This window comes from Mya arenaria, chromosome 1 (genome assembly GCF_026914265.1).
Source record: "Mya arenaria isolate MELC-2E11 chromosome 1, ASM2691426v1".
Taxonomy (NCBI): Eukaryota; Metazoa; Mollusca; class Bivalvia; order Myida; family Myidae; genus Mya; species Mya arenaria.
Window position 1 is genome coordinate 41,498,134 of NC_069122.1, and position 15,314 is coordinate 41,513,447.

The following is a 15,314-nucleotide window of genomic DNA, read 5'->3' on the forward strand; positions in this document are numbered from 1 at the left end:
TTTCAAATGCCAAAATTCAAAATTTGTATGTATTTATAATCATAGTATAAGTTTTAATTAATAGAAAGGAAATATTTTATTATCATAAGAATTAGATTCTATGAAGGCAGAAGGTTGCCCATGCTGGCCTCGGCGGGCATGAGGGCAGAAGGGTGTTAACAATAAAGGACATAGTGCAGTACCCTCCCATAACTCGTTAGCTAAAACCCTAAACACTCACCCGTTTTTGAGTCAAATATGGGACAATACTTGACAATTGTTTTAGCAGGCATTCTAGGCCTTGCTGTACATGAGCATAATCAGTTCTGGCCCTGGGTACTTGTACAAGTAAAGATACAAGTAACTTTTATTTAAAGTTGAGTGTATGTTAACAAAAAACATTAACTCAATTAGCTAAGGTTCAAGAATCAGAGAATGACCTTTTTGTGCGTGTGTGTGTGCGCGCGTGTGTGTGTGTGTGCGTGTGTGTGTGTGTGTGCGTGTGTGTGTACTATGGTTTGTGAATAATTATATAAAGACACATACAATATGTATTGCTACCTTTTGTGTTGCCATTTCTATAAGAAACCCCTCTGGTTGCCATCGCAGCACCAGACCTTCGTCCCGGTCTTTTTCCAGCCCATGAAGGCTCATTTGGTTGATACGAAACATTTTAACACACTTGTGTCTACTTTCACTTCTACACTACCCTTACCACACCTTTCATGCACTTCAGTGCTTTGATTTTTCACTTCATTTTCCAAAAAGGTGTTTCAAATCTGTTGATTTTTAGACTCACCAGATTTTCTAATCAATAGAAACTCAAATAAACTTAGGTCTGTTTAGATAAGGAGATTATAACTTAAATTCACAAAGTCAATCTTTAGCCATTCCACTGATCTTTACTAATACTTTCTGTGGAATTAGTTGAATAATTTAACTTTCTTATATAATGCTTTGTAACTACTAAAGTAGTCTAGTCTTCTGTCATTGTATATTCAATTCAGCAGTTAAAATGAGATCCTTTGTTGTATATAGAACATGTAAAATAAATATCCTTGAAAAATATATCTATATAATAAATAACATTTTTGTATTTTGTATATAATAAATGTTTGCAAAAATAGCACTTCATGTATTTCCAAATTTCCAAATTGAATAAAGTCACAATTCCAATTTTCTTATTTAAACTCTTTTCTTTAATTAAAATTGTTCAATTAACTGTATTATTCAAATTTCAAATCCATTTATTTTTTTCATTGGTCAAATTGAAATAAAACCCCATTCCCCGATATAATCCATCACTTTCCCCAGCCCTTAAACAAATGACCACCCATTTACTGTTTTCTCCCAAATTAAGAAACAGAAGTTCTTAATCAATTATTAATTGTGCTAACTGCATAATGGTTGTAAATAATTAATTAGTTTCCCCACCTTCTGGCTACTGTTATAGAATATGTCCTTCCTCACCAGAGATTCTTACAACATTTCCAATATCTCATAGGAGACCATATACAGGTATCTTTTACAATGTTATAATAATACATCTGTATTTATATCCCTTTTTATTTGCTATTAATTGTTAGAACTCCCTCTCTGTTTTCTGTAATTTTGAATTAGAAAAACAAAACATTAACATCCTTCATATAAGGATGTATCTTTATAGGGTTTATTCTACAAACATCTTGTTACATTTTCCCCTGTGGTACTAACTTATATGATTATTTGGTGATTTGCTTTTCGTTGAACTCTCTCTCTCCCTCTCCCTCCCCCTCTCCCTCTCCCTCCCCCTCCCCCTCCTTGTATCATTATATCCTCTGATGCTTTGTATTTAAAGGTTTGAAACTTCAAACCAGAAATGCTATTCATCCCCTATCGGGCAAGGCAAAGGTGATATACAAATGGTCTCTGCCTCTTATTGAGGAGAATTGAAGTGCTCAAGAAGCATAAAACTCTGGTTGCAGTATCTCTTTAGTTATTGCCCTTTGTTCATATATTTGTCCTCAACTCCTATCATCTCCCAAATTGTGATGGAGTCTAATATACTGTACTCCATTTAGCAGGGATATGGCAGACAATTTTCATTCATACATAACGGTCTTGTCTATAACAAAAATATAAAAACACAAATGTACGAAATTGCAGATTAGAGCATTTATCTCTTATATGGGATCATTTTAAGTTAACTAGTTAAAATGGGACTTTCTCTGGCATCAGACGGTGACAAGCTCATTTGCTTAAAACTAGAATAATCACGACAAAGAATGTTTTTATATACTGTTTAGTTGATACTGCCATAGAAGTATACATACATGCTGCTGGAGTAAACGAATCAGGGACCAAGAATTCTATTGTTCCTTTATTACTTTCCTTAGATATGGGAAATAACCCTTGTTGTTCAATGGTATTTATCATTTAATAATATAGAGTATACTCTGACCAGAGTAATTTAACATTAAAATCATCAAAAAACTCAGGCTTTCCTATAGAGGGCTGGTTCATAAGGCAATGTCTACTGTAAGGTACTCCATCCATTATGTGTAAGTGCATTTTACATATTAATTAACATCAAGATTATTTATATGTTTAATTTATTTGTTAACCATAATATTAATTTTGCATGGATAACATTTTGGAATAACACCATAATGATGCTACTATTGTGATATATATTAAAGGGAGGTAATAAAGCAAAATTTTACTCTGGTACGGGTAATCTAGCAATTTCATTAAATTGTTTTTTAAAGATGCTCTCATACTCCCAAATACAATGTTTTGCAATCAATACAATTGTTTTAATTTACTGAAAAGGATGAATAAGTATCAGAAACAATGGTTCTTATGAAGGATACCATGTTTTATTTGAGAGAATGGTGCAGAAAACACGGTAGTTCTACCTTGAGATGATGGTTTACCATTGTAAATCTTTTAGGACCCACCAGTCATTTAATATTTGTCAGCTTTCAGCTATTAAATACATGGTTACAATCTTGTTATCAGTTATTAATATTTTTTATAAATGTATTATTTAGTAAGTAGTTAAAAAATTATGTTTTTTGACATATACTGATTTAAATATGAGTGCCACTTTAACTGTTTCTGAAATAATGAGATGGCTTATTAAAAAAAATGCTTTCAGTGAAAATTTAAAAATATTCATTTTGCAACTTTAAAATGAAACTTTCCCAGTAGCATTTGTTATAATGATGAATGGACTACCTTAAATAATTATATAGGTATTTCATAAGGAGTCTTTGATCTTAAATGATCTGAGACGGAAAGGTGAGAGAAATGGGCCAATCAATGAGCCCCATATGTCCAGTTTTGGTTTCTGCTACTGAGTGAATATTAAATAAAGCCAGGTAATTATCAATCAACCCTGCCATATGTCCTATAGAAACTCTGGGCCCTGCTAGATTACAAGTATTATATATTTATGGATTAGGAACTTTTGTAGTTGTTTTAGAAACAGGGGCTGAATTTAATTATCAATGGATTTAAGTCATGAAAAAAGGCAATCTAAATGTAAAGTGATTACAATAAATTGTTGTTGTTTTTGCTGTTATTGTTGTTTCTTTTTTAATCTTTGTTTGAAGGTCTGCACACCTCTTATGACCTGATACCAATGTACCCCGAGGAAAAAAAACTGTAGGGGTAATTCCACCTCACCAGGAGGTGAGTTATGAAGCTGAAGGGGGGAATTTACTCTCAAGAAGGGGGAAATTATTCTCACCAAGGGTTGATGTTCGAAGCTGAAGGGGAATTTACTCTCATCATGGGGTGATGTACCAAGCTGAAGGGGAATTTACTTTCACCATGGGGTGATGTACGAAGCTGATGAGGGATTTATCCTCACCAGTGGGTGAGCTGTGATTCTGAAGGGGGAATTTTATCCTCACCAGGGGGAAATTTATCCTCACCAGTGGGTGAGCTGTGATTCTGAAGGAATGAAGTTTCACATCACCAGGGGGAAATTTATCCTCACCAGTGGGTGAGCTGTGATTCTGAAGGGGGAAGTTCATCCTCACCACGGGGTAATTTATGAAGCTGAAGGGGAAATTTATCCCCTCGAGACTGTGATTTATGAAGTTTACGGATGAAAGTCATCCTTGCCAGTGGATGAGATATGAAGCTGTGATAGAGGCTCTGAGTCTATTCAGGTGCTACAATTTAATATAACTGTAAAATTAATTGAATATTCTATTTATGAGTATGGTTTCAATATTGTGTTGTTTTCAAATATAGTATATTTATGGCAATAGTAAAAAATAATCTTTCTTCTTTTTGTCTCAATTATTCATTCAACCAATTAATGACTTTTATTACCTGCCTTAGTAAAATAATATGGCTCCAATCATTAAATAGGAATTTTTCATTAACATGGAAGATTTTATGAGTTGTCAATATTTGCAGTCCATCCATTCAGGCAGACACATGATGTCACAATTCTATTGGTTATTATTCCTGTGGGAAATGATCTATTAATATTTAATTGTTTTCCCTGTTATTAAATTACCTAATAAATTAACCCATTAATCCATATCTGAATACAATCATTCCTTATTTAGATATAAAGCAAAGTGTATGAAAAATAAAAAAATAAAGCAAAATGAATACTTTTCCTTGTTCCTCTAATAGGTTTCAAAGTTAGTAAGTTTACCTTTGCAGACTTTCGGTTTTAATTTGAGTTTAATGTTATTACATAAAACCATTTTTTTAGAGAATATGATCTCTTACATTGTGATGGACATCGGACCCCGATTTCTTGAAATTTCTTAAGCTTAACAGGCTTAAGTAGCTTATTTCAATTAGCCAAAATACATACTTAAATTAAATTTTTAGAAAACTAAAAAGGTTTATTGGGATTATCATTAAGATAATTCATATCTAAAGTATAAAGAAGAAGTGAATATTCCGCAAATTATTGAAAAACAAAAAATAAGGAGCTTTTTGGAGGCTAAAAATATGTTCAGGTCTCGGTCACTTTTGTCAGTCAGTCAGGAAGCATGGAACAAACAATTTGTTTTTTTGTGTCCTCATGAATTGGTAACAAATCTTGTATTTAAAGCTGCACTCTCACAGATTTACCGCTTTGACAACTTTTTTTTATATTTTGTCTTAGAATAAGCCAATATTTGGGTTAATAACTGCACACCAGTGATATAAGACTGCTGACAAACAATCAGATTGCAGAAGTTTATATTTCCATCTAAAAAAGGAATGTTTTATAGCTTAAACCCTTACTAACGGGTTAAAAAAAAAATCATAAAACATTGATTTTTGAAATTACCGTAAATTATAATGACAATCTGTGATCCGATTTTTGTCAGCAGTCTTATATCACTGGTTTCCATGCATTTTCGCATAAATTGGCTCATTCCAAGATAAAATATATTAAGTTGTCAAAACATTCAATCTGTGAGAGTGCAGCTTTAGGACCAATGTTGTAAGGCTGTGATTGTTTCAAATTCCACCATTCCGGATACATTCCTTTTAGACAAAACAAAGTGCCTTGATTGAAGTATCAAAAATTCAACCCACTTGAGATCATTTTGAAACCAAGGTCAATAGGTCCTTAAAACTGCTGATATAGCTGATTTTGCAAAAAGCCATTAAACTTTGTTGGTAAGGACCATATAAAAATATACCATTCAAGATATTTAATCTTGGACACAAAGGGTCCCATTGTAATTGAAGCCTGTTCCAATATTTAAAATTCTTTAATAACTCCATTTAAATAAAAACATTTAAATTTCTGTTTCTGTTGATATAAGGTAAGTATAAACTCCTTCTTTTGTTTATTTGTAAGAAGATCAACTAACTATTTTTTTAAGTCAATATTGGATTTAAATATGTTATTCAGTATAAAAAAAGTCATGTTTTATTTTTAAAACTTCGGTTTTAGACGAGACATTTTAACTTGATAAAATATTATTGCATGGGCTTAATAACGTTGTAGAATAATATTTAAGAATTTTTTAGCTCCGTTCATAATAAAGTTTGCCTTTAGATTTGTATTCATATTTGGTATGTTTCAATCATTAAGGTCAAAAATTGCTTGCACAGGCCTTCATAAACCTTGTAATAATGCTGAAGAAGGTTCTAAATGGCCATTACAAAAAGGGTGCCATCTAAAGCTCTGGTCACACCACGATGCGACCTTGAAATGATCTCTTTGTGAGAAAAAGAATTCACAATTGCCTTTAGGTCTTTGTGTTCTTTGAAAGTTTGTGCCAAGATTGCCTAAAAGTTTCAGAGCGGTTGCAAACTCAAATCGGCTGCAACCAATCTTTTGAGCATGTTTAAAAGACTGGCTGTGACCAATTTGACTCATCGGTTTCTTTTGCCAGCAACAGGTCTCCAAGCCATTTTATTTTAATTTCAGATTGGATTCCACTGTGCAGTGAGCGTTTTTTTTAAGACAAGATGAGGGTGCAAGCGGTGACCAACCGGTGCTTCATGTGGACCGGTTGCCAATTGGTTGCAAAGTGGTTTTCAAGCAAATATTGATCATTTGCTATTGAGCTTGCAATATGTCACTGTCTAATGCCAAAACCCCTAATGTCTAATGTCAAAAGCCCTGGTCTTCATGTCAAAATCCCCTGGAATTCTTAACAAAAATGTCAAAATCCTCTGGAAATGTCTGCAGATATAATATGGCATGTATGGGAGATTTTTCAAATAGTCACTGACTCGTCCACGTTCAGTTGCATAAAGTCACAGAAGATTTCACTGACAAGTTACAGATCTGTCCCAACGAGGTTCAAACCTATCACTAAATCTGTGCTGAACAGTTCCTGATACTTTGCCGTTCAATCATTGACAGGTGACAAAACCCATCACAGATTGATCAGCGATCGTACCCTTATTCCAGATATGGACAAAAATGGCAACACTGGTCAGTCTGTTGAAAATAACATCAGTCATTTACCAGGATTGATACTTAATTGGATTTAAGAACGATGTAGCTAATCGGATTGCATGATATAAATAGCCGTCATAAACAGTGAATGAAGTCAATGATGTATGACCATAATATTGACTTAAGTTGATTATTGAACCAGCGCTTAATAGTGAAAGTAAATGCCTAAGAGACCCATCGAACCATATTAGCCCTTGCTATCCAAAGACTTCTTGTTTAAGAGGCATAAACCTACCTTTAACATACTTCAAACTTTTGGTGATAACAAGGTTTGGGACATTACTTATTTCTGATTTGTAAACACAGCATGTTCAATCTCTTTAAAAGGCGTATCAATCTGTGGCGGAATGACTCAACAGTTTCGCTATCAAAGTAAGTATGCACCTCACCTATGTTTAAAAGGACTACACTGACATTTACTTTAATCAATTTAGGCAACAAACATGGCGCAAAGCAAAAATAATCTAAGTGACATTAAATGCAGAAGTACTTGAAACATATTCTTGAACCAACCCTCGATTATGCAATAAAATACCATCTTGGTGGCCAACTCTCATGTTTGACCAAAGTTTTAGAACCAAGGAGTGTCAATATACAAAGTCAATATTGAGATAGAGCTTGCACAGACCCTCCTTCAAGTGACCAATTGGTGTATTGACCTGTCGAACAATATAAAACAATGGCCTCGCTTAAGTGTTTAGCAACCGCCCATTAACTGCTTCTGAATGAAGGTGAATGACGATTCTTCCCAAATAACCGATTTCTCCACCAATATTTAATGGGTTATTCAAATATGGCAGGCTTTTGAGAAATGATATACACATGCAATTTATGACACTAAAGTATCTGTTCTGAATGTATCTGAATTCCTATTTCAAATAGAAAGTCAGTTATGATCAAAGTCTCGTTTCAGAAAATATGTCACCATAAAACATGCCTACTTGTCATTACCTTGCAAGACAATTGAACCATTCGACCCTATATTAATACAAAATCAATCTATCAATACTCCAATATCAGATTTCCACTTAAAATATCTCGAAGACATAATGGCATTTTTACGGAACACTTTGTTGATTGTTTGTTACAATGTCTTCTATAATGGAGAAAAAAACAAAGGCCGTTCTGAAATATTAATGTTATTTGATACACAGAAGATAAGGTTACCAAAGAAGGTCTTGAGTCTATTATCGCAAATTTTCACATACATATTTATAAAGGAAACCAATAATTTGTTAGTGTCAGATACACTTTAAAGCCTTTAAACGAATATTGAACACGGCTTCTAATTAACACTTATACTCTTGACATTCTTTAACACTATTTAAGAATGACTGTAGCTCAATATAATTTTGGAAAAAAATCAGTCATGGTCATCAAATTCAGAAGCATCATTTTGGACACATTATGAAGCCATGAGCTCGGCCAATGGACCGACATTAAAATCTGAAGCAAGCTCATCTGGAAGAATATGAAGCCATGATCTATGGCAATGGACCAACATTAAAATCTGAAGCAAGCTCATCTGGCAGAATATGAAGCCATGATCTATGGCAATGAACCAACATTAAAATCTGAAGCAAGCTCACCTGGCAGAATATGAAGCCATGATCTATGGCAATGGACCAACATTAAAATCTGAAGCAAGCTCATCTGGCAGAATATGAAGCCATGATCTATGGCAATGGACCAACATTAAAATCTGAAGCAAGCTCATCTGGCAGAATATGAAGCCATGATCTATGGCAATGGACCAACATTAAAATCTGAAGCAAGCTCATCTGGCAGATATAAAGCCATGATCTATCACAATGGACCAACATTAAAATCTGAAGCAAGCTCATCTGGCAGAATATGAAGCCATGATCTATGGCAATGGACCAACATTAAAATCTGAAGCAAGCTCATCTGGCAGAATATGAAGCCATGATCTATGGCAATGGACCAACATTATAATATGAACAAGCGCATCTGGCAGACTATGAAACCATGACCTACAGCAATAGACCAACTTAGATCTGAAGGCAACATTTCTTGCTCATTATAAAGCATGATAAACTTTGCCAGTAGACAAACATTAAAATCTGAAGGAAACACATTCAGCACATTATGAGGTCATAAACAAGGCCCATAGACAAGCACTAAAATCAGAAGGTAACACATCTTGCACATTATAATGCCATAGACCTTCACCAACCTACGCTGTAATAATAACAGTGCTCCCAAATGTCTTGAAATTGACATAAATACAGATGAATCAAATTCACATAATGAAATTGACAACTATTTTTTATAGTACACAATGGAAATGAAATTGATGACTCTGCAATATTGCAGGATATGGACCAGAAATATTTTTGCAAATTGATTTAGCAATGAATGTTTGTAAGGACAAATATAAACATGATAATCCAATTCAGAGGCTTCCATTTTATTGAAAAATAATGTTTTTAAGACAATTATGTGATCTCTCATTTAATTTTGTAAAAACAAAAGATACAATACTAGGTACAACTTCAAGAAATCATAAGTGCCACAGAGCAAATGCCAATGTTCCTGTCAGGGATGTGATTGACCTGGCAACTGGAGGGCTGAAACCATTTTCGGCCATGGGGTCATGGCACACTTTAGGGGTCAAAAGCACACTGCCATAAAAAAAAAACTGGCTTTTTAGAAGCTCTTTTGACGGGTTTTATGTTTTAAGATTTAAAGCAAAGTGGAATGTCAACTGGAACAACCAAAAGCACTCTAGTTACTTTTTAAATCAGCTGAAAAATAATATTTTTTTTTATTTTTTATATTTATTTGGGTTTTTTTTGTTGTTTTTATTAAAAAGAAATTGGGGGGGGGGGGGGGCCTGGGGCATTATATCCGCGGATGTCCGCGGACAAATCACATCTCTGCCTTTTCATTTGGTCAGACAAGGTGCATATATCTCAACAACTATCATAACCAGAGTTATGGGACTTGCTATGCATATGTCTCTGGCAACATGGGTACCAAGTTTCATAATGAATATCTTGGAATTGTTTCGAGTCATGTCAAAGGTTGAAGCTTTTGCATAACGGCAATGCCGCTAAATGCTGACGGCAATATCCAAGCTATCACAATACATTTTTACTGAAAAAAAGACTTTAAAATTGGAATAAAAAGAAGAATTGCATTTTCATATATATTCACATTTCTTAATTAACAGTGTGAAATGAAACGTAACATAACCATCAATCTAACAAATGCTTGGATGTTATGGATTTCTTATAAAACCAATTATGCTGAAGCATTCAAGACTGTGACAACTATTTGAATTTAATTGCACTTTAACATGAAAAAAATGAGCTCATTCAACATAAGTAAAGCTATAACCTTTTGATGTATTGTTAAAGTTGTGCTCTAAATGACCAATAGATAATGAATTAAGAAATGAGTTAAGAATAGGAACAACATTTTAATATAGTACATTCTTTCAATGCCTTTTTCGTTGGTATGTAAATTCATGGTCAACTTTTTGTGGGGCTTTAATAATGCCGGTTCTTTATTTTGATATTGTTTGGTACCTTTTGGAATTTACCACACAGAGTTAAATATCAACCATTTCAACCTAATTGCTTTTAAAAACATCCTATGAAAGATTGTCTGAACCCAACATTATCGTCAATCTTTGAAGCTGCACTCTCACAGATTGAACATTTTTTTTTGTTTTGTTTTTTTGTCTTGGAACAAGCAAATCTTTGCGTAAATATCTGCACACCAGTGATAAAAGACTGCTGACAAAAGATCAGATCGCAGCTTTACATATTTCCGTCCCAAAATTGATAATTTATGCATTTTTCTTAAACCGTTAGTAACGGTTTAAGCCATAAAACATGAAATTTGGAATGGAAATATGAAGATATGCGATCTGATCTTTTGTCAGCAGTCTTTCATCACTGGTTAGCAGATATATACGCAATTTTTTTCTAATTCCATGACAAAAAATAAAAAAGTTGGAAAAACGGTAAATATGTGAGAGTGCATCTTTAAGAATACTAAAACAGCTCCAGAACCTGATTTCGGTAAAGTTGCCAATATGCTGTCTCTTTCTACATAACATTTATTTCATAAGCTCCACAATACTGAATTCGTCCAAATTTTCAAGGTTATATAAATTTTGCATAATGTTTACATCTTTTGCGCATAACGTTCTCACAATGAATAGGCCTCGCCCAAAATGTGAGAATCAGAAATTTCTCTCTCAGTGTCCCTAATGCAGAACTTTATTAAGCAAACTCAGTCTCTCTAATTAACGTTGCCAATGAAGGGCCATTGCCCCAATGTTGGTATAAGGAATCAGTCGCACTCTCCTTTTCAAGTATCACACCAAACTTAGTATCTCTAATATTCAATGTCAGTAAATTGGCCTTGCCCAAATGCCAGTATAAGAAACCTTTTGTACTCTCCCTTTTTCAGTATCATAGCAAACTCAGCAGCACTTATTAACATTGCAGATTAAGTTAATCCATGGATAAACCTTGACCATTAATTTCCAATTAGGAGCCGGGAGTAAATCAAAATAAATCCGTTTAATCCATACAGTCATTCTGCCCGTGCCACAGTTCTCAACCTAACAACTAAGTGCACTTTACTAACAATAAACTCAAGTTTGTTTTGTAATTCTTGCTTAATTACCCGCCCATTTTTTTAATGTTTAAATCTTAACTGGACCTCATTCATGTTTTAAAGGGTCAGATATAAAAAAATCTAGCTGAATAATAATCATTATAAATAATCATTTCAGAATGTGACAGAAAAAGCTATATCTTGTTAAAAAAAATCATAAGTAACGCTATAAAATGTTATGGACTATTTAAGTCTTGAATTGACAACATTTTGTTAAAATGGGTATTTGCCAGTAACTGCATGTTGATGATTGCTGTTTTAAATGTCAACAAAGTTTCAATCCCATTTTTTTTTCAAACTGCAAGCAAACAGCCCACAAGTTAAGCTAAGGCATGTTAAAGCTGGATTCTGTGATCTACCACCCAATACAACCAACTTCCACAATTTCTGAGGAGCTCATCACTACACCTTACTACTAGCTTACCTTCTCCTGAATTCCCGCAGCCAGCAGCCTCACGTCATCTTCCCGCGGGCTCACAGATTCCTCCGGCCCGCTTACATCCATTTTTTTTTATTCAGTCTAGGTTCTTACCACTCAAATACATTGTTACCATTAATTTCTTAAAACAAAGTTCCTTTAATATCCAAATTTTAGTATGGCTTAGCTTTGCTTTTACAGGCTCATTCCATGGCTTAGCTTTGCTTTTACAGGCTCATTCCATATTTTCCCCAACTAGATGTTGCTGTTTTTGTTTTTCAATTCCGTAATATAGTTTATCATGAATCCTACTTTCATTTTATGTTTTCGAAAACTGAAGTCTGATTTCACCGATATCCTTTTTTTGTATTCAAAATTGCTCTGTCAACAAATCAAAAATAGATGTTTTATTCTCGTTTTTCATTAAACTGAAGTGGTAGCTTGAATACCTATATACATCAACATTTGTTGACAATAAATGACTCGAACAATATATCATAATCCAATTCCAATCCTCGTTTTACGATTCCCAAACAAACTTGTACGTCCTTTCACTTTAATCAATAGACGTCGTTGACTATATCAACTATCGGCCCAATATATTAACTGTTTGCTCCGCAGAAGTTAATAAATTTATTTACCATAGATAAATTAATATTTTTCAAATGCAAATATTGTCATTTGTCCGAAAAAGTACCCTAAGCAATTATAATTCAATAAATCTAAGTACCCGCAAATTCAATTAGTAAGTCCCGGCGTTATAAAGTCCGAAAGTGAATAGTAAGTCACCGGTAGCGAAAGACAGCAAAATAGTAAAAGATTAGGGTACTAAAATCGAAAGAGTTATTAGTATAGTATTCACAGACAATATCATTCAATAATCTATTGAACAGGATTAAAATATACAAACAAATTTAGACCTGTAAACTTGGGCAGTATTTCACCCCTCAATCGATAGATCAATACTTAAATCAGGATATAAAATTCCAACTGTAGGTACATATTCTGTACATTAAACTTATCACTGCATGGGTCATACTGTCGTGTCAAATGGTTTTAAATTTCTTTTAAAGTTTCAGAGGTGCTAATAAAAGTCTCTTTGACGGAGGCTGTCAATAAAATCAAATACATTTTTTGAAGAAACAGAAAAGAAAATGTTAAACACCTATACTTAGAAAAAATATTTTAGTTTTCATAATTTCTACAGGGTATATTTTGCATCTAAAAAGGATAAATATAATGGAGGGTTTTAAATATATGAAAATCATTCAATAATTTGGGCAACATCCAAATTTCATGCTTTATTTATACAAATAGTTTTATTTATCACCAAAATATTTGTGTCTATTCAAATATTTCACTTTACATATTAACTCTTCGTAGAAAACAAAGACAGTAATTTATTCACATCAAGTTTCCACATGTTCCTGAAAGTCCCTCCAAAACTTCGCCCATTCACACCCCAACGACCAGTGCTAGATTGTTCCTGCCCTAAAGTGCCATGTTAACCACTTTCATTCCAAGCCTATTCAATGACTGAATGATATCAAATAGCATAACAGATATTTAACCCTTCAAATACCATTCATTGTACACGATAAAGCATTAATTGTGATAGTAGACAGTTTTCAATCAATTGAATTATATTTTACAAAATAATCAATCAATATTTTTATTTCTTCAAAATTTAAAATGTCAATGAAAGTGTACTATATAAACCACTAAAACATGCAGTTTTCATTTGTTTTTTTAAGATACATCTATATTTCATTTACATGTTTGCAATGTAACCGAAGACATTTTATGTTCTTTAGATTTGAATACTTCTGTTGGTCGATCATGTCTTATCTGAAAGACTGTCATATATACAAGTATATCAATATTTAAAATGTAACTTTTTTACTGTACAATACGTTTGTATATAAAGTAAGCCATGTAACATTAACCCTTTGCATGCTGGGTAAATTGTCGTCTGCTCAAAAATGGCGTCTGGTTTATTCTAAATTTCTTTCAATTTACTTAAAACTTTGGGCATATATTGACTGAGTGGCAAACAGCTTGGAACCTGACCAGGCGCCGAGTTACTCGGCGTCTGGTCTGGTTCCAAGCTGTTTGCAAAGCCTTTAAAATCGCCATCAGCAGCCTAAGGGTTAAACAAAAATATTCTGCTTCAATAAATTACCCTTGTAGTACTTTCAATTTATTCTTAATTTTAGCTCGATTTATATGCAAGCATACAATGAAATACAAGAGCTCTGAGAAATGACTGCCAACGCTCATCCTTTTTAGTCAAACAATGGGAATATATTAACAATTATAAATAACCCTTTTGTCTTTGGCTACATGTGAACAACAGTTTTCGAGTTATTGCCAAGGTTAAAGGTTTAGCATGACATCAACAACAATGCCTACAGCGACGCCAAATACAGTGATGCCAACAGCAGCGATGCCAACAACGACACCAAGGAAATCACAATAGTGACAATACCTAGCATATCTAAATTCTTCAATGATCAGATGAGCTGAAAAAGTTCTATCTGTCCCTAAGTTTTAATATTCTTCCATATAATCAGATTTCATTCAACATGATGGTACAAAACCGATAAAATTCCGTTGCCTAATGAATAAAATATAAATTAATAAAAAGTTGAATCATGTCAAAATGATATTCAAGTCTATACTTATATCCGTTCATCGTGAATAATTAACGGTTATTTCACAGATCATTTTCACACTTGATCAGTTGTGAAATGAATTGAAAAAGGCAAGCATTGTCCCTTCGCAGTTTAATTTAACGGAAGATGGTTCGAAAGAATATTATAGGGAAACACCCTTAATACGCATTTCCATTTTATCATCGATTGCCATAGAATTCATCTCACAGACGATTTAACACCATTCACAAGACAAAACAAAGGAACTTATTATTATATATAAGATAATGATCGGGATAGGCTTACAAGTTCTTACGACCGATATAAAATTACGAGACAGCAGTAGCAGATGTGAGAAACATATTTTTTCTTATTTTTTGTATGAAACTTTCTGCAAATATTTAAAACCTTCCAATCATAGAATATAATAAAGTAGTCATAAAAATGTTTTTTACACTTATGGCACAACTTTATTTTAAAATATGGTAATGGTATCAATGTACTTTGAACAAGTCTAAATAAATTATCTGTTCAGTTCTTAAAGCTGCCCTCTCACAGATTGAATGTTTTGACAACTTTTTTTATTTTTTGTCTTGAAACAAGCCATTTTTTGCAAAAACCCATGGAAACCAGTCATACAAGACTGCTGACAAAAAATTAGATTGCAGATTTTAATATTTAAGTT

At 33.3% G+C, this 15,314-nt stretch overlaps 2 protein-coding genes across 11 annotated transcripts in view; one reads left to right on the forward strand and one right to left on the reverse strand.

The window, feature by feature from the left end:
* The window catches only part of LOC128230612 (A-kinase anchor protein 9-like), a 119,381-nt gene extending 106,619 nt beyond the window's left edge, over positions 1-12,762 (reverse strand). For all 10 annotated transcript variants that reach the window (XM_052943083.1, XM_052943097.1, XM_052943091.1 and 7 more), the window contains exon 1: positions 11,982-12,762. In XM_052943083.1, coding sequence (XP_052799043.1) covers positions 11,982-12,062 — 81 coding nt within the window. In that variant the 5' untranslated portion in view covers positions 12,063-12,762. The remainder of the gene's footprint in view (positions 1-11,981) is intronic.
* LOC128230692 (uncharacterized) overlaps positions 1-15,314 on the forward strand; it is a 64,847-nt gene that overhangs the window by 8,304 nt on the left and 41,229 nt on the right. The window lies entirely within an intron of this gene.